This window comes from Elephas maximus, chromosome 22, assembly GCF_024166365.1.
Source record: "Elephas maximus indicus isolate mEleMax1 chromosome 22, mEleMax1 primary haplotype, whole genome shotgun sequence".
In the NCBI taxonomy this organism is placed as follows: domain Eukaryota; kingdom Metazoa; phylum Chordata; class Mammalia; order Proboscidea; family Elephantidae; genus Elephas; species Elephas maximus.
In genome coordinates, this window is record NC_064840.1 from 45312064 (window position 1) to 45336925 (window position 24862).

Here is a 24862-nt window from a genome sequence, read left to right on the forward strand (position 1 = left end):
TCCTTAGACCTTTTGCTCAGAACTCATTTATTCTGACTTTATACAGAGTGCTAAGCTGGATGATTTTTTTTTTTTTGCCTGCTCATATTATATTGTTATGTGCTGTTGAGTTAATTCTAACTCATAGCAACCCTGTAAACCAAAAAAAAAAAAAAAACCAAACCTGTTGCCATCAAGTTGATTCCAACTCATAGCGACCCTATAGGACAGAGTAGAACTTCCCCGTAGAGTTTCCAAGGGGCACTTGGTGGATTCAAACTGCAGACCTTTTTGGTTAGCAGCCATAGCTCTTAACCACTATGCTACGAGGGTTCCTAGGCTGTAATCTTTACGGGAGCATATCACCAGGTCTTTTCTCTCACAGAGCAGCTGGTGGGTGCAAACCACTGACCTTTCAGTTAGCAGCCAAGTGCTTAACCATTGTGTCACCAGTACTCCTCATATTAGAAGCAGCAGAAGAGGAAGAGGAAAATGCTTTAGGTGTAGTGTCAGCCACAGGTAATAAAAAGGAATATCACAACATACGTTGACATCAGGGACCAAGAAACTAAATGTTTCTACACGAACTCCGTGAGCACCATAGTCTTGGGCCACTTTTTAGAGCATAGCTTTTAGACCTGGGCGTGTTTCTCATCTCTTTCACTTAAAAGGTATGGGGAACTGTATTAATCATCTAGTGCTGCTATAACAGAAATACCGCAAGTGGATGGCTTTAACAAAGAGAAGTTTTTTCTCTCGCAGTCCAGTAAGCTAAAAGTCCGAATTCAGGGTACCAGCCTGGGGTAAGGCTTTCTCTCTCTATCGGCTCTGGAGGAAGGTCCTTGTCATCAGTCTTCCCTTGGTCTGGGAGCATCCCAGCGCAGGAACCTCAAGTTCAAAGGACACGCTCTGCTCCTGGCACTACTTTTTTGGTGGTATGAGGTCCCCATCTCTCTACTAGCTTCCCTTTCATTTTATTTCTTGAGAGGTAAAACATGGTGCAGGCTACACCCCAGGGAAACTCCCTTTACATTGGATCAGGGATTTGACCTGCTAAGGGTGTTAGAATCCCACCCTAATCCTCTTTACAGTAAAATTACAATCACAAAATGGAGAACAATCACAGACTACTGGGAATCATGGCCTAACCAAGTTAATACACACATTTTTGGGTGGGACATAATTCAATTTATGACAGGGACCTTGGCCTAGTTATATAACCTCACTAAATTTCAGTTTCTTCATTGGTAAAGTGAGGATAATAATATCCTTTTCATGTGGCTGTTTGCTTAGTACATGATACATAGTGGGTATGCAAAAGTAGTAGCTTTTTTTTTTTTTTTTTTTTGGTTTATTCATTTTGATTTATTTAGTATAGGATCAACAAGCTTCTACGTATTTTAGAAGCCCGTCAAGGCATCATTATATTCTACAGCCCAATGTAATCGATAGTATTTATAATGGTGATACCGAATTATCAAGAAGATGTTAAATTCAGGATCCTCTAAGTGGTCAGGGAAATGTAGAGGATAAGATAATGTCTTTAAAGTATTGACAAACTCAGATCACATATTTTTTTGGTCAGAATCTGTATTTGAGAGATTTCCACTTAAAACATTTAAAATAAAATTAGAAATATATGGAATAAATTTATGTCAAATATTTAGTTTGATGGAACATCTTATCCCTGAACTAGAAATGTTTCTGTATTCCCACTCCTAGTGGGAGCCAGAACTGAATTTCCACTTGCTCTTGCCTCAGGAAAAAAAAAAAAAAAATTTTTTTTGTTCTTTTGAAATGGCTCAGCTTATTTAGTTTCAACTTCTATACAGTATATATCGAGGAGAATTATTGCCATTTGCGTGTTCAGATTTGTTCTGATTTTTATCTATACGTTATTTAAAAGCTTGACTTGGAAATGTTTTAATCCCTATTGCCTACTTTGTTTTCCTTTTTAAAAGTATGTTTATTTTTTCTTATAGCATTAAATCATGCCCATTAAAGACAATTCAGGGAGTTCTCAAAAGTTTTAAAAAGAAGAGGATTCAAAGGTAGCCTAGCCAGGCAGTAAGTTTCTGCAGAGAGAACCTGATGGAATGTCCTTTGCTTTCTTTCCTTTAATTTCTCTTTCTGTATAATGTATAGTATAACCTTTGCTCATGTGGCAGTTAACCATTATAAAAATGGTCATGGGTTTTCCCTGGTAGGAGTGGAAGGACCTTCATCCTTCCCCAAGGGAGCTCTACAAGAGTTCTATGGAAGTACTTCAGAAATGTAAACTAGAGTCTAGGGGATTTACTTGAGAGACACAGAAGCCCTTATGGAGAAGGTTTGAGATCTAACACACAAAATGCTTTCTTCCTGATTAAGGCTGAGGAAGGATGACCTACCAGATGTTTGAAAATCAGAACTACAAGGTGTTTCTTTGGAAGGAATGTTGTTTGTAGGGACCTTAGCGGAGAAGACTTCACATTGCCCAAAATAGTTGTCAAAAAACCTTTCCCCACGAAGTTTCTAGAAATAAGATTGCAGAAAAAAGGGAACGAAAATTCCTCAGACATTATTATTAATATGTTGCCATTTTATTTCATACCCTGCTCTTTTCCCCATTTATTAAGTGTTAAGTATTTTCTGTATTGCTGCCTTCACTTAGTTTAAATAAACATTCTCATAACGGACATAGTTGTTGTTAGGTGCTGTCAAGTCTGTTCCAACTCATAGCAACCCTGCGTGTACAATAGCACGAAACACTGCCTGGTCCGGTGCCATCCTCACAATCATTGCTATGCTTGAGCCCATTGTTGCAGCCACTGTGTCAGTCCATCTCATTGAGAGTCTTTCTCTTTTTAGTTGACACTCTACTTTCTTAATCATGATGTCCTTCTCCATGTGCTGGTCCTTCCTGATAACATGTCCAAAGTACATGAGACAGAGTCTTGCTATCCTCCCTTTAAAGAGTATTCTGGCTGTACTTCTTCCAAGACAGATTTTTTTTTTCTTCTGGCAGTCCATGGTATATTTGGTATTCTTCGCCAACACCATAATTCAAAGACATCAATTCTTTGGTCTTCCTCATCCATTCATTGTCCAGCTTTTGCATGCATATGAGGTGATTGAAAATGTCATGGTTTGGGTAAGGTGCACCTTAATCCTCAAGGTGACATCTTTGCTTTTTAACACTTTGAAGAGGTCTCTTGCTGCAGATTTGCCTCATGCAATATGTTGTTTGATTTCTTGACTGCTGCTTTCATGGGTGTTGTTTGTGGATTCAAGTAAAATGAAATCCTTGACAACTTCAGTATTTTCTCCATTTATCATGATGTTGCTTATTGGTCCAGTTGTGAGGATTTTTGTTTTCTTTAGGTTGAGGTGTAATCCATACTGAAGGCTGTAGTGTTCGATCTTCATCAGTAAATGCTTCAAGTCCTCTTCACTCTCAGCAAGCAAGGTCATGTCATCTGCATATTGGAGGTCTTTATGAGTCATCGTCTATTCCTGATGCTGCATTCTTCTTCACATAGTTCAGCTTCTTGGATTATTTGCTCAGTATACAGATTGAATAAGTATGACGAAAGGATACAGCCCAAACACCTTTTCTGATTTTAAACCACTTAATATCCCTTTGTTCTCTTTGAAACACTGCCTCTCGGTCTATGTACAGGTTCCACATGAGCACAATTAAGTGTTCTGGAATTCCCATTCTTCACAATGTTCTTCATATGTGTTATGATCTACACAGAAGAATACCTTTTTGTATAGTCAATAAAACACAGATAAACATCTTCCTGGTATTCTCTGCTTTCAGCTAGGATCCATCTGACATCAGCAGGGGCACCCCTCATTCCATGTCCTCTTCTGAATACAGCTTGAATTTCTGGCAGTTCCCTGTTGATGTACTGCTGTAACTGTTCTTGAATTATCTTTAGCAAAATTTTACCTGCCTGTGATATGATATTGTTCGATAATTTGTGCATTCTGATGAACATGGTAAACTTACTTTAGTTTTTAGTGTGCTGTACATCAATGTAGAAAACTCTTGATTTTAATAAGATAGTGCCTATTTAGCCAGCAAATGCCCTACGAGTGCTCCCATATCAATCAGTCACCAAGTATTGAACCATTTGGTTTATTATTTCTTTCAGGGGGAGAAGATAGAAGACATTCCAAAGGAAGTGCTGATGGACTGTGCACACCTTGTGAAGGCCAATAGCATTCAAGGTCAGTTTTCCTAGAGATGTTTTCAGAATTAGGCCTGACTTTGTCTGCGTTTGAAATGGATTACATTTTAGAGTATAAGTTGACTTTGTCATAAGTCAAAGGAGTAACATATCGTGTGTCTTTCCCGTTTTGTCCTTTAAGATGGCAGTTTTGGTAACTATCACAGAACTAAAAACTAACATCCACCCCTCCACCGCCAATTTTCATAGCCCTATCTGAGCCTCAACTCTTTACTCATTTCCTTATCTTGAATAGGTTGTCTGGATCTCCCTAAATAAGGTTATATGTACAAAGACTTTTGGAAATTAGGTTGCGTTAATGGATAAGGAAGAGACGTTTGTCTTTGTGGCTTTATTTTTAATTGTTTGATATCTTTATTTCCATAATTTGTCATTATATTGTAGTACTCAAGTCTCCAAGCCACTCTTTGCTCCTTTTTTCCTCTCCTTTCCTTACATATTTTTTCTTTTAAGTTGAGAAGGTATCAGGTCAGCTGATCTCGTCATCTTTTTATCTCCACTTCCTATTCCAATCAAGAGTACCTTTGTTGAAGTTCATGATTTTCAACTGAGAGTATTGAAAAAACAAAAAAAACAGTAAACCCCCTCCCCCCTTGAATCTTTATTTAATTGGTCTAGAATTATCTGAGTGTCAGTATTTAACAACAACAACAAACTCCAGGACAGTTTAATGTGTTGAGTGGGTTGAGAACAATTGGCCTAAGTGTTTTAGGTGGGGCCTGCTTGGTGCTTATTTATTTCTACTGTACCAGATTTAATCTATCAGTAATCAGTCAGTAAAGGTCAAGAAGGAGGATTATTAGGGTGGGGTAGTGGTAAGAAGATGGTGTTCTGCCAAGAACGATTGAGCTAATGATAGACCAGATTTTAGGTGTAGGACATTGACATAGATAGGGTAGAGGTAAGTCGGTTTGATACAAAGTTGTGTAATCCACAGAGTTAGAAAGAAAAATGGATTGGGTGGAAGTTAAGGATGGAGCAAACATAGCCAATAACAGGTACCAGGTGTTGACGATTATAGGACAGAATCTGGGCATTGTATTCCCTTCACTATCACTTAGATTGCATTTCTTGGCTCTTACGTGGCTAGCTTTAGTAACAGGTTAGGTACCTGGCCAAAGAAGATAGAAGTCTTGTACAGCCATTGATTTTCAACTCCATAAATCAATAAATTGTAATTAGGGAAATTCCATTTTTATGAGTAAGAATATAATTTTCTAATATTTCCCATTGACATCTTTAGTTATTAAAATTGAAATAATTAAAATAAAAACAATCTTTACCCACTTACCTTCTGTGTTGTAACATCTTTCACGCATGCCCGTAAATATATAGCAGATGTGGCTTTGTTAAAAGAGCTGTGGACTCTTTATTTTTGGCCCAGCCCTTCTTTTTAATTTCTTAATAGTTTATTAGTTCTAGAGAAAACAGCAAATAGAAGGTAAGAATCATGACATTGAATTACCCCTTTCTCTCCTCTTGAACGTTGCACAGTGATAGCTCTTCTAGCAAAATGAGGAGCTAAGCCCAGGAGTCTCACTCGCAGACATTAATTGCAGAAGATGCTGCTGAGAAAGAAAATTGACTCTAGCTATGAGATTTGTAAAATACACTCCATTTGCATTGCTGTGTAGTTAAAGAATTTTCCTCCCTGGTTGAACACCTTTAGCACTCAGAACCAAGGAAGTTTCAAGTTAAACTTGTTCATTGTCATAGTATCTGATTAGCCTGTTCTATATTCATCCTAAAATCTCTTGCCAGATTAAATTTTCTGAAAGCTTAGAAACTTTTAAGTGACTCTCCTTTGCGTATACAATTAAGTCCAAACTTCTTAAACTGGCATTTAAGCATCTCTGTGATCTGAGTACACAGATCCTTTGCTTATATTCTTCCCTCTGCTCTCATTTTTGTCCTCCTCCTCAGTCACCACATGTCCAGATCCAAGCTAAGGCTCAAGGTCCACATAGCTAACATTGACTAGGTGTTAATTACATGCCTGGCACTACGCTAAAAAGTTTACAAATGACTTTACCAGCCCTATTAGACATTATTCATTACTTTCATTTCATAGATGGGGAAACTGAAATTAGAGAGATTTAAGTAACTTGTCCAAGGTGTCAGAGCTCTGAAGTATAGTAGAGCCTGGATTTGAAGTCAGTCTGACTCCACAGTCTTCAGTCGTAGTTACTAGGCAGTATTATTAACCTCTTCCGTGAAGCCTTTTTCTTTCTCCAGCTTTGAATGACTGCTGCCTTCTCTGTACTACCTTAATACTTTTTACCTGTGTGTTTCATTTGACTAGTTCTGCTTTTACTTGAAGTTACTTATGTATTTTTTTCCTCTTCTTAAGAGATCCCTGTTTGTATCTCCCACATTGTCTTGCACATGTAGATTTTAAAAACTTTTTTTTTAAAGAACAATGTTCAAACTTACAGAAAAGTTGCAAGAAAAATACAGTGAACTGCAATGTACCTTTCACTTAGATTCACCAGTTTTTAAATTTTTCCCATCTTTCTGTTCCTTGTATATCTGACATACTCATTAACTTTTTTAGCTGAACCATTTGAAAGAAAATTATAGACATGACTCTTTACCCTCAGGTAAAGGACATTTTCTCAAGTATCTTTTTTAAAATTATGACATTCTGATTTAACATGGATATCTGATGGGGCAGTCCATATTTAAGCTTTGCCAGTTGTCCCAGTACTGTCCCATTAGCATTATTGTTTTGATCCAGGATGATGTGTTGTATTTACTTGTCACATCTCTAAAAAAAACCTATCTAAATCTGTTACCGTAGAAGCGATTTCCCATGGGACAGAGTAGAACTGCCCCACAGGATTTCCAAGGTTGTTAATTAGATGTTATTCAATAGTTTCGTTTCATAGATGGGGAAACTGAGATTAGAGAGGTTTAAGCAGCTTGCCCAAGGTCTCAGAACTGTGAAATCTTCAGTTTAAGTTACTAAGCTATATTATTAACCTCTTCCATGAAGCTTTTTTATTTCTCTTTACGGAAGCTGACTACCACATCTTTCTCTTGCAGAGCAGCTGGTGGGTTGGAACCGCTGACCTTTCAGTTAGCAGCTGAGCACTTTAACCATTGCATCACCAGGGCTCTTTCGACTCCTTCAATGTGGAGATACTTGTCTTTCAAGACATTGACACTTCTAAAAATAACACACCAGTTGTGGAATGTTGCTCAGTTTTGGTTCGTGTGGTGCTTCCACTTGCTTAGAATTCTATTATGTGCTTTTTGGAAGGAGTACTGCATAAGTGAAGTTTGCTCTTTGCAGTCAGGAGGCACATATCATTTTGCCCCATTTTTGGTGATACTAACTTTGATCACTTAGATGAAGTGCTATTTACCAGTTTTTCCAGTGTATATGGTGATTTCATAAACGTTTATAGATGGCAAATACATTGTCATCTAATAGGAAAGGACTTTAGAGAGCATTGAACCAGTGGCTAAACTGCGATCCTTGGAGCTGCCTGGGAGGTTGCTGGGTATGAGGGGAAACGGGTGGTGCTGATGAGGGGATAGGAGAAGGAGTGGACAGGGTACCTGGTGCCTCCTTTCATCCAGAGCATCTCAGTTTAATTAGGTTTCTGTGTTTTCTTTGGTAAAAGGATTCCACTGCTAAAAGAAACAATAAACAAAAACCCTACCAAACTAGTCAGTTTCCTCATGTTTCAGATGAGAGTCAGAGAACCATAGGGACTTTTCCAATGTGATACAGCTAGTTTGTAGTAGTGCCAGGATAAAGTCCAGGTCTCTTGAATCCTAGGCCATGGCTTTTTGCTTTCTACTGCTGGTTAACCTTTATTGGCTCAAGGGCTCCTTTGAGAATCTGAGGGTACTTGTTAGGTCCTTTTCCCCTTTAAAAATGTACCTTATAACAAAATTTGCATTCAGTTTTAGGGATCTTTCAGAAACCCTCGACGATAACCCACGGACTCCTGCTGTCCATTAAAATACTTTGTTTGAATTTTGTTTAATGTGTCAGGTTTATGATTCGCCTTTTGTGGGTTGCTTTTAAAAAAGTATTTTGTGGTTTGAAACAATTTTTTGCTTGTTCACGCTAAGCTTTCTCATTTGTTGGATTATGGTAATTTGCCAGTGGGTAAGGGAAGGCATTGCTCAGTCTCACCCTGCCTCCATGTTGAAGACAGTCTCTCTTGGCAGGCTGCAAGATGAACAACGTTAATGTGGTATATACACCGTGGTCTAACCTGAAGAAAACAGCTGACATGGATGTGGGACAGATAGGCTTTCACAGGCAAAAGGATGTAAGTTTTACACCACTGAAGGAGATGGATTCCTGATGCTGAGTGCAGTATCCATCTTTTCTGTCTAACACCATTGCTGTTGAGGGCTGAGCATGATGTATGTTTTCTAAAGGGAATGAAACTGGGTTACTGGCTACTGAGCCCCTGGAAAGGTTCTCTCCTGTTCTAGGGGAAAAAACACCTAATAAAGATTGAATATTTCTCTCCTCTTTTTTTTTTTTTTTTTTAATCTCCCTCAAAGGTGAAAATTGTGACAGTGGAGAAGAAAATGAATGAGATACTGAACCGATTAGAAAAGACCAAAATGGAGCGGTTCCCAGACCTAGCAGCAGAGAAAGAATGCAGAGACCGTGAAGAGAGAAATGAAAAAAAAGCCCAAATTCAGGAAATGAAAAGGAGAGAAAAGGAAGAAATGAAGAAGAAGAAGGAAATGGATGAGCTTAGGTATGTTGGAGATACAGTATTGACCTTGATGATTGGTCACTGCTAATTTTAACCATGTGTTAACTCTTAAGAATGATGTATTGGTGCAGAGAGAGACATGAAAGAAGCTCAAAGCCTTAAATGAGTTAGAAAAAGGCATTTTGTATTGTGTTAGTTAAATGGTTTTTAATTGCCCTCTTCAGTATAGGAGAGTGTGTAAAATAACTAATTTAATAAAATTAGCCATAATTTATAACTAAAAATAAATATAATTTATAACTAATTTATTAAAATAAATGAGTGTAAATGTAACCTATCATAAGTTATCTTTGGAGTTTGGTTTGTAAACTTCCTCAGGAAGGAAAAGATACTATAAGTGTTTAATATTTACTACATACACTATTTGAGTGAAGGTATTGGTACAATAGTTGAGTCCTCAGCTGCTAACCAAAAGGTTGGCGGTTCAAACTTAACCAGCGATTCTGTAGGAGAAAGACCTGGCGATCTGTTTCTGTAAAGACTATAGCCAAGAAAACCTGTGGGGCAGTTTTACTCTGTCACGTAGGGTCACCATGAGTCAGAATCGACTTGGTGGCACCCAGCAGCACCATCATCTTGGCTCTAAAGGCCAGTGCTAGTAACTCTTAAAAGCCATTTTAAAAATCCCTTTTCTACATTTTGGCAGTTTAAAGTAAGTAATGTAATAAGGCCTGCTCCAAAGCACAACATTTTTAAACAGTAAATAGTAGTTAGAATGCAATTTGGATCCTGAAATTCTTATATATAAGGTCATGAGAATACTGACTTTGTTGGTTCTTTATTGCTGCTGTAACAAATTACCACAAACTTAATGACTTAAAAGAGCACAAATTTATTATTGTACATTTCTTCAGGTTAGAAGTTTGACGAAACTCTGATTGAGCTAAAATCACTATGTCGGCAGGGCTGTGTTCCTTCCTGGAGGTTCTAGGGGATAATCTGTTTCCTTGCCTTTTCCAGCCTCTAGAAGCTGCCTGCATTCCATATGTCATGGCCCCCTTCTCTCATCTTCAAAGCCAGCAGCATTGTCATATCCCCCTCTTTGACCCCCTCCTTTTCTGCCTTTAAGGACCAGTGTGGTTATATCGGGCCCACTTGGATAATCCATGATCATCTCCCCATTTCAGGGTGGCCATAGGGTCTCTATGAGTCGGAATTGGCTCTATGGCAACAGGTGTGGTTTGGTTTGGTTTTTAACTTAATCACATCTGCAGTCTGTTTGCCATATGGGAATGTATTCACAGATTTGAAGATGGGGACATGGACATCTTCGGGAGTGTCACCATTCTACCTACTACACTGTGTAAATATGTAGCACTGTACCCTAAGATGGCCGTAGTTTTTCTTTGCTAAAGAAAGAAATTAATGCTGTGACTTCTGGTCACAGAGCTCCTAGATTTTTCCAGGATTGTCCATCGATATCATTTGTGAAAGTGTACCAATATTTAAAAAAAAAAAAAAATGGTGTTAGTGTTATTGCCTTTGGGAATGATATAGTATCAAAGACAAACTCTTGCTGTGTCTTGACCCAGTTACCTTGGAATTCCCTAAATCCTAAGAAAGATTGTTGGGTCAGTGTATGTAATATCAGCAGTTACTGTTATTTATTAGTTATTCACATGTATGTGTTCTACCAAAAGAAGGTGAATAGTTTCATTTAAAATACAGTACTCGAATAGAGAACTCCAGAAATATTATCCTGCTGTCTTGGTGCTGCTGTAACAGAAATGCCACAATTGGGTGGCTTTAACAAACAGAAATGTGCTGTCAAGTCTGTTCTGACTCATAGCAACCCCTCGTACAACAGAATGGAACACTGCCTGGTCCTGTGCCATCCTCACAGTCATTGCTATGTTTGAGCCCATTGTTGCAGCCACTGTGTCAATCCATCTCATCAAGGGTCTTCTTAGTTTTCAGTGACTCTCTACCTTACCAACCATGATGCCCTTATCCAGGGACTGGTCCCTCCTGATAACATGTCCAAAGTGTGTAAGACGAAGCCTTGCTATCCTTGCTTCCAGGGAGCACTCTGGCTGTACTTTTTCCAAGACAGACTTGTTCATTCTTCTGGTATTTTTTGCTAACACCCTAATCCAGAGGTCTCAATTCTTCTTCAGTCTTCCTTAGTCATTGTCCAGCTTTCACATGCATATGAGGCAATTGAAAAGATCATGGCTTGGGTCAGGTGCACCTTAGTTCTCAAAGTGACATCTTTACTTTTCAACACTTTAAGGTGATCTTCTACAGCAGATTTGTCCAGTGCAATACGTCACTTGATTTCTTGACTGCTGCCTCCATGGGTGTCGATTGTGGATCCAAGTGAAATGAGATCCTTGACTACTTCAGTCTTTTCTCAGTTTATCATAATTATTGCATATTGGTGCAGTTGTGAGGATTTTTGTTTTCTTTATGTTAGGAGGCTGGAAGTCTGCATTCAGGGCACTGACACTAAGAGAAGGCTTTCTCTCTATTGGCTCTAAGAGAATGTTCTTGTCTCTTTTAAGTTTCTGCTCCTTGGTTCCTTGGCGATCTTCATGTTCCATGGCATCTATCTTCCACCATCTGTGTTTGCTTGCTTCTGTGCCTGATCTACTCTCTTATATCTCAAAAGTGATTGGCTTAAGACACATCCTAAACTATTATTACCTCATTAACATAAAAAGGCAAAACTCTTTTTCCAAATAGAATTATATACACAGGTATAGGGGTTAGTATCCCAACGCATATTTTGACAGGACACAATTCAGACAAAACACCTGGGTTATAATCTCCTAACATGAGATAGACTAATGTGTATGTTTAAGTATTTGGGTAGTAAGCTTTTTATTTCTAATTTCTACAGGGATAAAAATAGATGGAATTGTTGTTGTATAGTTCAAGTCCTTTGAGCTCTAGTCAGGATCATATCCATCAACTTTTAGCTGGACAAAGCATACAACAGAGAAAGCCTGGAGCAGCAAGAGTGAGTGAGCGCGTGGGTCAGGATGAGGCTAGAGGGATGGAAAAGATTCTGGTGCACATACCATGTATAGTTTCATTCTGAGAGCATGGTGGATTCATGGAATGGTTTTAAGCAAGGGGTGGCGTGATAAAGTTTGTGTTTTGGAAAGGTCCCTGGCTGCACTGCTGACCTGATTATAAGGGGAACCAGAGTGGGTGTAGACAGGCCAATTAGGAAGCTACTGTAGTTGTCCACATGATAGGTAATGGTAGCTTGGATTGCAGTGGTGATAGTGGAGCTAGAGAGAAGTGGACCAGTGAGAGGTAATTTTATAGGTAAAATAAGATATGATGATAGACTGGATTAAGGGGAGGGGTAGGGAAAAGAACAGGCTAAGAATGACTCCTAGGTTTCTGGTTTGTGAACCTGAATGGATAGGGAAGCCATTCTTTCAGATAGGAAACACTGGAAAAGAACCAGACTGTTTTTTTGTTAGGAGGGAATATCATGAAAGATCAGTTTGGTTTGGATATATGAACTTGAAAATACCTTTGAGACATCCAAAAAGATGTCCAGTAGGCAGTTGATTAGATGGGTTGGAACTCAGAAGAAAGGTCTGGCCTAGAGAAAGGTAAATTTGGGTGTCACCTTCATATAGGTGGGAATTCAGATTCAGTGGTTCTTGAACCTGAGTGGTAGATCCCCACAATTGGGCATCTTGATATATTTTCATCTTCACAGTTGACTTTAAAATGCAGCCAGGATTGAGATTCTCTGCCCTCACCACTTTTTTTAATCAACATGTCTTTCTTTTCTTGCTCATGAGGTTTATTGCTGTTGTCTGTTTGTATTCATTTTTTATAGATACCATTTACCCCTACAGAATTGAACTCATATCTGTATCTAGATGCCTCCTACCCCTTTATCTCTGACCATGACAGTTCTTCTTCTCTCTAGTCTTCAATTTTCAATTTTTACAGTTCACATCTATTTGGATATCTCATCATTACTTCAAATGCAGCATGTCCCAAACCAAGCACATTGTCTTTGCAGCTTTTTCCCATTTCTCTCCTTCGTATCATTTTTTTTTTCAAATCACCCATTTTAGAAACCTTAATGTCTTACAGTAGTTAACACCATGAATTCATGTTCTCAGATTGAGATGTTGCAGTGGGCTGGGCATGATGTAAAGAGTGTGAGTTTCGGAGTCAGACTAGGCTTCAAAACCTGGCTTCTCTTCTTGTTAGCTGTAAAATGTTGTGACAACTTAACTTTTCTGACTGCTTCCTTATTTATAAGATGGGGATAGTATTCCCTGCTTTTTAAGGTTGTTGTAGAAGTAGCAATAATTTCTAAAGGATTTAGCACAGTGTGTAGGAAGTAAAGGATATTCAGTGAATGATAAATTTTGTTTTTATTATCTGATCTCCTTGCCTTTAACTTCCCCTCTCCTCCTATTCTGTTTGCTACAGATTACTTTTTTTTTAGAACACTGGTATTACATATATAGTCTCACTTTCCTTTTGTTTCTTTGTGGGGTTTTTTTTTTTTTGTTCAAATGTTTCTTTACTGTATGCATCTTTATAAATTTCTTAAATCATTTTAGCAACAAGGTAGGGAATAGGTAAATAAAATATTCTGCCAAGATCTGCTTAGCTGAACAATCGGGTTTGACAAGTAGTTTCATAATTTAGAGACACTGTGGTTTCTGGAATCCATAAAAACATGGCAAGGTCCAACATCAATGATTTTACAAAAATTATTTGTATCACTGCCATTCTCTGCTAATACAATTTTGTGTATTTTTTAAGAGAACCCTCATTGTAGCAGTTGTTGAATAGGTCTTATTTCCCCTTCTCATAAGCATTTTTAGGCCTAGGGCTTTATAATTTTGTTTTCTCCCCCTTTCCAATCTCCACCCAGGCTTAGCATGGGGTCTTATATATCGTAGGTGTTTAATACACGTTTGTTGCTTTTCAGTATGTCTTTCCTTGACTCAGGAATGTATTATGGGTTCTTAACAGTCACATTGTGTTAACTCACATAATTAGAACAACATATCCAGCCCTACACATCCAGCCTGATTTCCCACTACTTTGCTTTAGATTCCACTTAGTTTGATCTTTGAAGTGTCATTATAAGTATCATCTCTATGCTTTGCTCATACTGTTCTCTGGATCTGAAATGCCCTCATCACTCTTCCTACCCATTTGTTAGCTCAGTTCGAGTTGCCGCCTCTTTTGTGAGGGGTGTCCCAGCAACCCTGCCTACACTGATGATTTCCCTTCTTTGAATTCCTGTAGCATTTGCACTCTGTGCTGTATAATTCAGCTATTATATCTGATCTTGGTGATAGATAAATTTTCTCATCTGAAAAATAGGAACAATACCACCTACCTCAAAGTTATATGCAGGTGACATGAAAGAGACTATGAGAAAGCACTTTGTAAACTATAAAGTACTATGCACATCTTATTTGTTCTTTATAGATTTTTTTTTTTATGTTGCAGTCTCCTTCAGGATAGAAATTATATCTAATAGCTTTTGTGTTTTTTCTAAAGACCCTGGGCAGTGCTAGATACATGGTAAATGTTCATTGACTGGATAACCTAATCTTAAATGTGTTCTTTCTTCTAGGAGCTATTCATCACTAATGAAAGTTGAGAATATGTCTTCAAATCAGGTATATTCAAGTTATTTGCTGTAATGTTGTGCCTTTAAATAACTCACTAAGCGTTTGTAATAATTAAGCATGTTACACATAACTTGACATGATTTGGCAACTGTAGTCCTGTAGGGCTATTAGGTCTATTAGATACTGCCCCTCCTTCCCTGTGAGATCTTATCATGTGTCTCTGATTAAGTAGATCACTTCATGGAAAGAGATCGCCATACCTTGTCTACTGTGAAGTGTTGTTCTATTGATGTTTACAGGACTTTCTTCCATTCCTTTTTTCCCTCTTTTCTATTGAAGGCATGAAAAAGTGCCCTTACTTACTATGGAGTCCTGGTGGCATGGTGCTTAAGAGCTCAGCTGCTAACCAAAAGGTTGGTAGCTTGAATCCACCAGCCATTCCTTGGAAACCCTATGGGGCAGTTCTACTGTCCTGTAGGGTCACTATCAGTTGGAATCGACTCGACAGCAATGGGTTTGGCTTTTGATTTTATATTCATGTGAGAGTAGGCTCTATTGTAATAGAGGCAAGGACAAAATTGTCACTTACAATGCAAAAAGTATTAACCCTAAGATCTTAATCTGTAGCCTAAATAACAAAATTAGTTCTTTGTTTTTGTGTTCCTGAGGACCTAGGCTAAATAGAAATGGTGATTCATAACATAGGACTGAAAGGATCTTCTTACACCCAGTTATTTTATTGGAATTGTGTTAGAGATTTAGAGCCCATGAAGACTACCTTTTCTAAAACTTACTTCTAAGTGTCTGGAGATAATGCAATTGAATATTCTTTGCAGAAAATGGAAACTGGGTGGTTGTATTGGGGATATTGCATGTGTTAGTTTAGTTGACAAGTATGTATGCTTTGTATTTGTGTTGTTCAGTATAAAAAAAAAAAAAAATTTAATTACATGTGGTAATTTATATTTAAATTTAAATTAAAAGTTCAGTTATACTAGCCATCTATGACTAGTAGATACCATATTGAACAGCACAAATATAGAGCATTTCCATCATTGCGGAAAGTGCTGTTAACAGTGCTAGATATGTGGAAATAATTAACAGTATTTACGATCCGTTAAAGATCATCCAATCAAGCTTCGTATTTAGTGAATTGAAATTGTTAATAGGATTTAGGTCTTGTTTATATATCCTTCTAAAAATGAATAAGTGCATTCTTATTCTCATCTCTATGAAGAACTAAATTTATGAGGCTTTTTCATGAATCAGAGAAACATCTTTGTAATTTATTCCTGAAAAATTCTAGAGTAGCATCATGTAATTAAATAGAGCCTTGAATTTGAAGTTTATAGACTTAGGTCCTGAGTTCAAATGTAAACGGTCATTTAGTAATTGGGTAAACCTAGTAAAGTTACTTAACCTTTCTGAGGGAGTACTCATCATCAATGCAGTGGTGACATACTACTTCACAGGACTGTTCTAAGGTTTAAACAAGGGTATACGTGTTAAAGTTCTTCCTCAACTCTGTCACTGTACGAATATTAAAAAAACAAAACTCATTTTTGTTTCTCATAGCAACAGTATAGGAGAGAGTATTAGTGCCTCATAGGGCTTCCAAGGCTGTAATCTCTGCAGAAGCAGACTGTCACATCTTTCTCCCTCAGACCAACAGCTGGTCAATTTGAACTGCTGACATTATGGTAGCAGCTGAGCATTTAACCGCTTCACCACCAGGGCTCCTTTGTATGAATATACGTGGTCATTATTATTCCTTATCCCTATGTCTTTAGTTACTGTTGTCCCATAACGTATCTGTATCAAAAGATGTTGTTAGGTGCTGTTAAGTCTGTTCAGCTCATAGTGAACCTACTTAAAGCAGATCAAAACACTGCCCAGTCCTGCGCCATTCTCACAACTGCTATTATACTTTAGCCCATCGTTGCAGCCGCTGTGTCAGTCCACCTCATCCAGGGTCTTCCTTTTTTTCACTGACCCTCTACTTTACCAAGCATGATGTCCTCCAGGGATTGGTCTCTCCTGATAACATGTCCAAAGTATGTGAGATGAAGTCTCACTGTCCTTGCTCCTAATGAGCATTCTAGCTATACTTCCAAAACGGATTTGCTGGTTTTTCTGGCAGTCTATGGTATTATTCAGTATTCTTTGCCAATACCATGATCCAAAGGCATCAGTTCTTCTTGACTTTCCTTATTCCATTATCCAGCTTTCATATGCATATGAGGCATTTAAAAACACCATGGTTTGGGTCAGGCACGCCTTTAGCCCTTATAGTGACGTCTTGGCTTTTTAACACTTTAAAGAGGTCTTTTGCTGCAGATCTGCCCAGTGCAATGTGTCATTTGATTTTTTGACTGCTGCTTCCATGGGCATTGATTGTGGATACAAGGAAAATGAAATCTTTTACAACTTCAGTCTTTTCTCTGTTTATCTTGATGTTGCTTATTGGTCCAGCTGTGAGGGTTTTTGTTTTCTTTGTGTTGAGGCGTAATCCATAGTGAAGGCTGTCTGTGGTCTTTGATCTTCATCAGTAAGTGCTCCTCTTCACTTTCAGCAAGCTCGTTTCATCTGCGTAATGCAGGTTGTTAATTAGTCTTCCTCCAATCCTGACGCACTGTTCTTCTTCATATAGTCCAGCTTCTTGGATTATTTGCTCAGCGTACAGATTGAATAAATATGGTGAAGGGATACAGCCTTGATGCACACCTTTCTTGACTTTAAACCATGTAGTATCCCCTCGTTCTGCTCAGACGACTTCTCTTGGTCTATATAGGTTTCTCCTGAGCATAATTGTTCTGGAATTCCCATTCTTCCCAATATTATCCATAATTTGTTATGATCCACACCATCGAATGCCTTTGCATAGTCAATAAAACACAGGTAAACATCTTTCTGGTATTCTTTGCTTTCAGCCATGATCCATCTGACATCAGCAGTGATATCCCATGTTCTACAACCTCTTCTGAATCTGTCTTAAATTTCTGGCAGTTCCCTGTCAATGTTCTGCTGCAACTGCTTTTGAATGATGTTCAGCAAAATTTTACTTGCGTGTGATATCGCTTGCTAATTTCCACGTTTTATTGAAACACCTTTCTTTGCAGTGGGCACAAATGTGGATCTCTTCCAGTTGGTTGGCCAGGTAGCTGTCTTCCAGATTTCTTGGCATAGATGAGTGAGTGCTTACAGTGCTGCATTTGTTTGTTGAAACATCTCAATTGGTATTCTGTCAATTCCTGGAGGCTTGTTTTTCGCTAATGCCTTCAGTGCAGCTTGGACCTCTTCCTTCAGTATCATTGGTTCTTGATCATATGGTCACTTCTGAAATGACTGAACGTCGACCAATTCTTTTTGGTACAGTGACTCTGTGTATTCCTTCCATCTTACTTTGATGCCTCCTGCATCATTTAATATTTTCCCCATAAAGTCCTTTAGTATTACAGATCGAGGCTTGAATTTTTTCTTCAGTTCTTTCAGCTGGAGAAATGCCGAGCGTCTTCCCATTTGGTTTTCTAACTCTGAGTCTTTGCACATTTCATTATACTTTGTCTTCTCAAACTGCCCTTGGAAATCTGTTCAGCTCTTTTACTTCATCATTTCTTCCTTTCACTTAGCTGCTCTGTGCTCAAGAGCAAGTTTCAGTGTTTTCTGATATCCATTTTGGTCTTTTTTTCTTTCCAGTTTTTTTTAATGACCTCTCGCTTGCTTCATGTATGATGTCCTTGATGTCATTCAACCACTCATCTGGTGTTTGGTCATTAGTGTTTAATGCATCAAATCTGCTCTCGACATGGTTTCTAAATTCAGGTGGGATATACTAAAGGTTGTACTTTGGCTCTCATGGACTTGTTCTAATTTGCTTTATATTCAGCTTGACTTGCATATCAGCAATTGATGGTCTTTTCCACAGTTGGCCCTTGGCCTTGTTCTGACTGATGATATTGAGCTTTTTCATAGTCTCTGTACACAGATGTAGTCAGTTTGATTCCTATGTATTCCAGCTGATCAGGTCCATGTGTATAGCTATCGTTTATGTTGTTGGAGGAAGGCATTTGCAATAAAGAAGTCGTTGGTCTTGCAAAATTCTATCATGTGATCTCTGGCATCATTTCTGTCACCAAGGCCATATTTTGCAACTACCAAGCCTTCTTCCTTGTTTCCAACTTTCAGATGCCAGCCGCCAGTAATTATCCACACATCTAGATTGCATGTTTGACCAATTTCAGACTGCAGAAGTTGGTAAAAATCTTCAGTTTCTTCATCTTTCACCTTAGCGGTTGGTGCTTAAATTTGAATAATAATCATATTAACTGCTCTTCCTTCTAGACTTATGGATATTATCCTATCACTGACAGCGTTGTACCTCAGGATAGATCTTGCAATGTTCTTTTTGACGATGAACGTGACACCATTGCTCTTCAATTTGTCAATCCTGGCATAGTAGAATATATGATTGTCTGATTCAAAATGGCCAATACCAGTCCATTTCAGCTCACTAATGTCTAGGGTATTGATCTTTATGTGTTCCGTTTTCATTTTCTACAACTTCCAATTTTCCTAGATTCAGACTTCATACATTCCATGTTCCAATTATTAATGGATGTTTGCGGCTGTTTCTTTTCATTTTAAGTTGTGTCACATCAGCTGATGAAGATCCCGAAAGCTTGCCTCCATCCATGTCATTACAGGCGACTGTACTTTGAGGAGGCTGTTCTTCCCCAGTTGTATTTTGACGGCCTTCCAACCTGAGGGACTCATCTTCGGACACTGTATCAGGCAATGTTCCGCTGCTATTCATAAGATTTTCAGTGGCCAGTTTTTTTCAGAAATAGACTGCCAGGTCCTTCTTCCTGGCCTGTCTTAGTCTGGAAGCTCCACTGAAAGCTGTCTACCAGGGGTGACCCTGCCGGTATTTGAAATTCCGGTGGCAAAGCTTCCAGTATCACAGGAACATACAAGCCACCACAGTACAACAAACTGACAGACACATGGTGGATCAAAAGATGAGATGTATTTAATCTTTTTTGGAAGCAGTGTTCTTAGATTTCTTGAAACTATTGGAACAGTTTAACAGCCAAACAAAAGTATTTGACATATTCCAAATTTAATACCTTTGTTGTAGATATGGTTGCTTAGTAAAGCTTTCTGTTATTTTGAGGTCATTTTCTACCAGAAATCTGGCACCTATATTGTGTTATGAACATAGGCATTTTCGTTCCCGTCATTGTGGAGTTTAAAAGTTTGGATATGTACATAACACACACAAATACTATCTGATTAGTGACCAGTGTTAAAAAGCTCCAGAATTAGGAAATGGAATTTTTAGGGCAAATTCCTTTGTCTCCCTCTTTTGCTTTCAGCCCTTACTCCTGTGTGCCACATTTGAATCAGGTTCAAGTTTCTGAGGAGGTTCTGTGCTAGTTGTTTTTATTCTGTCTGTCAGTGGAAAGGCCGTTACAGCTTTTTTTTTTTGTCATAGTTCAAAAAAATAGGGTTCATTTCTGTCTTGTAACCATCTTCTGTTGAAGGATGCGGACCTTTTAATCATGTAATTTGACAGTATAATCAGTTGGTTTTTAAAAACTATTGTTCATGTAAGAGAGAACTTGATTTTTAATTAAGCTTATACAAGTTCATCAGGAACAATGTTAGTCTTTCATTCTGAAGCTGATTTTAGCTTTGAGTTTTTGGTCTCCTATTTAGAATAATTCTCTTCAATCTGTACTTTCTAACCCTTCTAAATTTGATATCAGGAACCATAAACAATTTTAACATTCCTTTATTTACTTAACACTTTATAAATAGGTGACAAGAAACCTTTTTTCTTTTTTTTACTGAAGAGTATACTGACTCTTAAAGTACAAAGGCTCTAAGATATAAAAATTGTACAAATAAAGTCTTTTGGGTCTCAGATATGTTTTTAAAGTTACTGTAACATAGGTCCTCAAACCACATAGGAACTCATTGCAAATCTTACGGCCTTTATAGGGAATAATGGACTTCCACTGTCACCTACTTAATTATCTTACCAAGTTTTTCATCCTCTGTGTTTGGGATCTAAAGCATACATCGAAGATATGATGACTCTTTCATACATCACCAGTGTTATTATTTCCACTTAGGAGCTTAGTGAAGTCACAGTCCATGTGCCTGGGTATAATATAAACATTAGTCTGCTCTTCGTATAATTATCTAAAGCATTTTTACTGTAGCTTCAGTTAGTTGTGCCAATTGAAAGGAAGCATGGAGAGAGCCACTGAATGAAGCTGGAGATAAAACCAAACCAGACCTCACGGAAACATTGTTTTCTACTTGTATCTCGTATTTCTCTATCCATTTTTAATAGAAGCTGATAAGGAGAAAAGCATATATACCTCTAAGCTTTTGTAATCTCCTTCTCTAATAGCATCTCCTCTGGTATTAAGCAATGGGAAGGAGATAGAAGGTGAGACAAATGACACAGTCAAGTTGGCTTTTTAAAGCAAATGTACCAGAACTCACACTACTAAGTGAATGGTAGCGTTCAGAGTAGCTTGCTTAGGGTGTGCACTAGCACAGAAGGGAGTCTGGAGCTCTACTTTTGTACTTGGTCTTCAGGACTTGTTTATAAGCCACATGACATCAGTCCCTTTATATACTGTCACAAAACTTTTTTTTTTTGCTTTTTTAACTCAAAAACTTGGCAAGCCAGCTGACTCGATAATTGGCCTATATTTAGCTTCCTAACTACTATTCCTATATTGCAAACAACAACAACAACAAAAAACTATCTTCAAAGTGACAGATCTGTGACAACTTTGAGGCACAAAATAATGGAATTTGGGTTTGTGAGGTAGTTCCGGAAACCCTGGTGGCGTAGTGGTTAAGTGCTGCGGCTGCTAACCGAGAGGTCGGCAGCTCGAATCCGCCAGGCGTTCCTTGAAACTCTATGGAGCAGTTCTACTCTGTCCTATAGGGTCTCTATGAGTCGGAATCAGCTCGACGGCAGTGGGTAGCGGCAGTAGTAGTGGTAGTAAGGTAGTTCCAAAGGGAGAATACCAGAAATATTTTGTGTTGTGCTAGCATTGTTGGCATAAGGGTATTGGTACACTGTTTGTTCGCATAATATGGATATTTGTTGAAGGATTGATCACATTTTCTTACAGTCACACTTGTTACAGTCCTATACTAAGTCATTTGGAAATCATTGGTCACTTGTAACTGTGTAATCAAGCTATGTAATGACACCTTAGAGAATATAGTTGCTAGTCCAGCTATCCCAAGCAACTGACAATTTAAGATGGAGAAGAAGTGTTGTGTGAGTTTTATTATTTTACTTTTTACACTCGGAATTTTGAAATTAGGGGTGAGAAGGAAATGTTTGTTAAGGCTAATTGTAAGTTTTAAAAATGGATTTATTTTCAAGGCTTTTATGGTTTTACTTTTCTTGTTTCCTACAGGACGGCAATGATTCAGATGAATTCATGTGAATGGAGAGGACCTTTGAAAGATGTGAATTTAGAGACAGTTGCAGACGTTTTGATTTCAGCTATGTTCTGAATTATAAAAAGCAAACAACCAAAATTCTGCCTTCATTCTACACAAATATTATTTGGGAGATTTAAAAAATACAGTTCTCTTTTTTGCTGACAGAAAAGGATCAGATACATACAATACAGTTGAAGACAGCATATAACTTTAGGAAAGTGAAAATATTTTTGTCAGAACATGTCTTGGTATCTCCTGAAAGTTGGCTGCCCTTGTATTTTAGATAGACTTTAGAAAGAACCAACTCTGAAAAGTATTTCTTTTATTTGGTCTGTCCCTGAAAGACGATATCCAGAAAAGCTTTTCATAGTCTTAAAATATCTTCCCCTCGTTAAGAAGAATGTGTTGGTGGGCAATATATGTGAATATTCCCCCACCCCTGATTAGAAAAAAAATAGCACATAAGCATATGGATTTTGAAGACGATAGTCATACCTTCAGAAGACTGCTGGCTTCAATACTCACGATCCATTGTGTCATCTGAGTCTGTTAGCACAGTGATCCTCAGACTCTCAGCTTGTCCGAGTCTCTGTAGCCTTGCTTTTGTTGAGTGAGAGCCTCCATCTTTGAACCATCATAGTAAATAGTTGGTGTTAATCAGGGTTGGGCCTCTGTAAGTTTTTACCTGAGCACCAAGTAACCCAAGCCATATATTACAGCTTCCAGGCTCTGGAGTAATTCCTCAGAACTAGGGTAAGAACTACAAAAGGGTTCTCTGTGGATCATTTCAGAAATGTAGGTTACCTGATTTTTGTCTTGGGATGCAGCATGAAGCAAAAGTCTACATTCTAATTATGATTTTTTAGAAATAAGTATTTCACTAGCCAGCCAAGTAATTTACCTTGAAATAAGATTTCTTTTGAGTTGTAACCTGAGAGTTCAGATTGCTCAGTTGCAGATTTAGTGATTTAAGATATAACATTACTGCTTATTTGAACTGCTGTCCAATGTGACTCTGAATAGAAGATATATTTTTATTGTAGCATGTAAGGCAAACCCTGTAGAAAGAGAGGAAACAAAACACTGAAAGGGAAAGAGAGCAAAGCCTGCAGGATAGGAGGGATTCCAGTTCATGTTTTAATCACACTCCACATGCAGCATTGTTATTCTTACTTGTATTCTAATCCAGCAAAAATGATCTCCTAAGAGAAATATTCTACCTGTAGCAGCACTTTGGAACTGTGAATAAAACTAAAAGACTAGTATTTCAGTGTATCTCAAGTTGGTATGTTGGATTGAACTGGAAAATTCCCTCGAGGCATTCCAAAAAATGCTAACCTTTGAGAAGGTATGGAAGGTGACTCCAGAGATTAGTGATTTTGTGTGTGTGTGTGTGTGTGTGTGTGTGTGTATCTAATGATATTCAGGCTGGAGTTCTACAGTTTAAAAAATTATAATAAAGTATCATTTTTTATTTTGAAGGACATTGATGTATGAATTTTTAGAATTTGCTTGTTACGAAAAGGGCAGCCTGCATCCACAAGCTGGTTTTGAGGGTGATCTGGCTGCAAACTCATTTATCAATCTGGTAGCTTCTGCAGGGGTATCATCATCTTCCCATGCTGAGAAATGTATCCAGACCAGATGTTTACGGGGACAAAGTGAGTGACCTTTCCCAGACACACTCTTGTAGTTGTGTTTCTTCAGTAAGACAGCCCTTCTGCCTCTTACTCTATGTACTTCTTTAACTTTCTGCTACAGGCTTTTAAAGATGGAGAGATTTTGCCTTTAACCCTGTACCCACATTATAGCATATATGGATGGAACTTCTGAAGAGTATATTATTTTTCGTATAGCGTGAGAGATCCTTAGGCCCGAGTTTTAGACATTTCATAACTCTCAGCTTATGCTGGTTTAAAATGTCAAGGCCTGTCTTCTGAATTCTTATTTTGATTCTTAGTTCTTTAATCTTTTCAACCCTGCCTTGTTGGTTTCCCCTTACGTCTGCCTGTTTTTTCCGCTCCGTGTCAGGGAATCCAAAGACCTTTTCTTTTGAGATCCTGCATAGTTTCAGTGCTGACAGGTCAAAACTGTTGGTACTGAAGTTACCTCATTTCTTGCAATTGGTGTGTTTCCTCCGCTTTCTGTAGGGAAGTCCCAAATTTTTGCTACTTGTATGAGTTTTGCCCTGAGTCACATCAGCACATCCTGATGCTTCCTCTCTGGGTTCGAGTCATCTTTCCAACTGTATCCCGAGTTTCACCAGCAGGTGGGGTTCATCAGTTCACATCATCGTCTAATTTACTGCACCAACCCTGCTCTGTTGTCTGTTCCTTACGGCTGCAGAATTCATGTTTCTTACACACCTTGGTTGGTCTAGGGTCACTATCTCTGGGCAAGGGAGGTTTGTCAAAGAGCTTGTGCTAGAACAAAAAAGAACAACAGTGTCAAGTCCTTTTATCCATTGGGTGGTTCTCCAAAATACCCAAGATTTTGACGTTAGCAGTGTAGGTGACAGGCTTTGTTTGAACCCCTTTATTATCTTTTAGTTTGGTTGGTTTTACTGTTTTGGATTCTAAGGCATAGATTTTAGCGAGCCCTTGTAACTGCTCAGTGCCGATAGTTTTCCCACCGAGGAAAGAAGGTGTGAGCTACACATGCAGCAAGATGAGAGAGGGAGAGAGCAGCTCAACCCTCCAGTTTAAGACAAAAGCTGTTCCTTCAGCTGCATCTGTCTTTGAGATGGGAAGCTCTTACTTTCCAGGCTGGAGCAGGTCACAGGGAAAATTGAGCTGGGTGGCAAAATGCCTCCATTGGAATAGTTGTCCAGTTTCCT

General features: G+C 38.3%; 1 protein-coding gene across 9 annotated transcripts in view; it reads left to right on the plus strand.

The window, feature by feature from the left end:
* CCDC25 (coiled-coil domain containing 25) overlaps nt 1-23291 on the plus strand; it is a 47752-nt gene extending 24461 nt beyond the window's left edge. For 8 of the 9 annotated variants that reach the window (XM_049865717.1, XM_049865721.1, XM_049865720.1 and 5 more), the window contains 5 exons: nt 4122-4197; nt 8403-8506; nt 8748-8950; nt 14547-14592; nt 21999-23291. In XM_049865717.1, coding sequence (XP_049721674.1) covers nt 4122-4197; nt 8403-8506; nt 8748-8950; nt 14547-14592; nt 21999-22028 — 459 coding nt within the window. In that variant the 3' untranslated portion in view covers nt 22029-23291. Of the gene's footprint in view, nt 1-4121; nt 4198-8402; nt 8507-8747; nt 8951-14546; nt 14593-21998 lie in introns of those variants that run through there. The other variant, XM_049865726.1, reaches the window with a different exon arrangement.
* Nucleotides 23292-24862: the final 1571 nt, after the last annotated feature.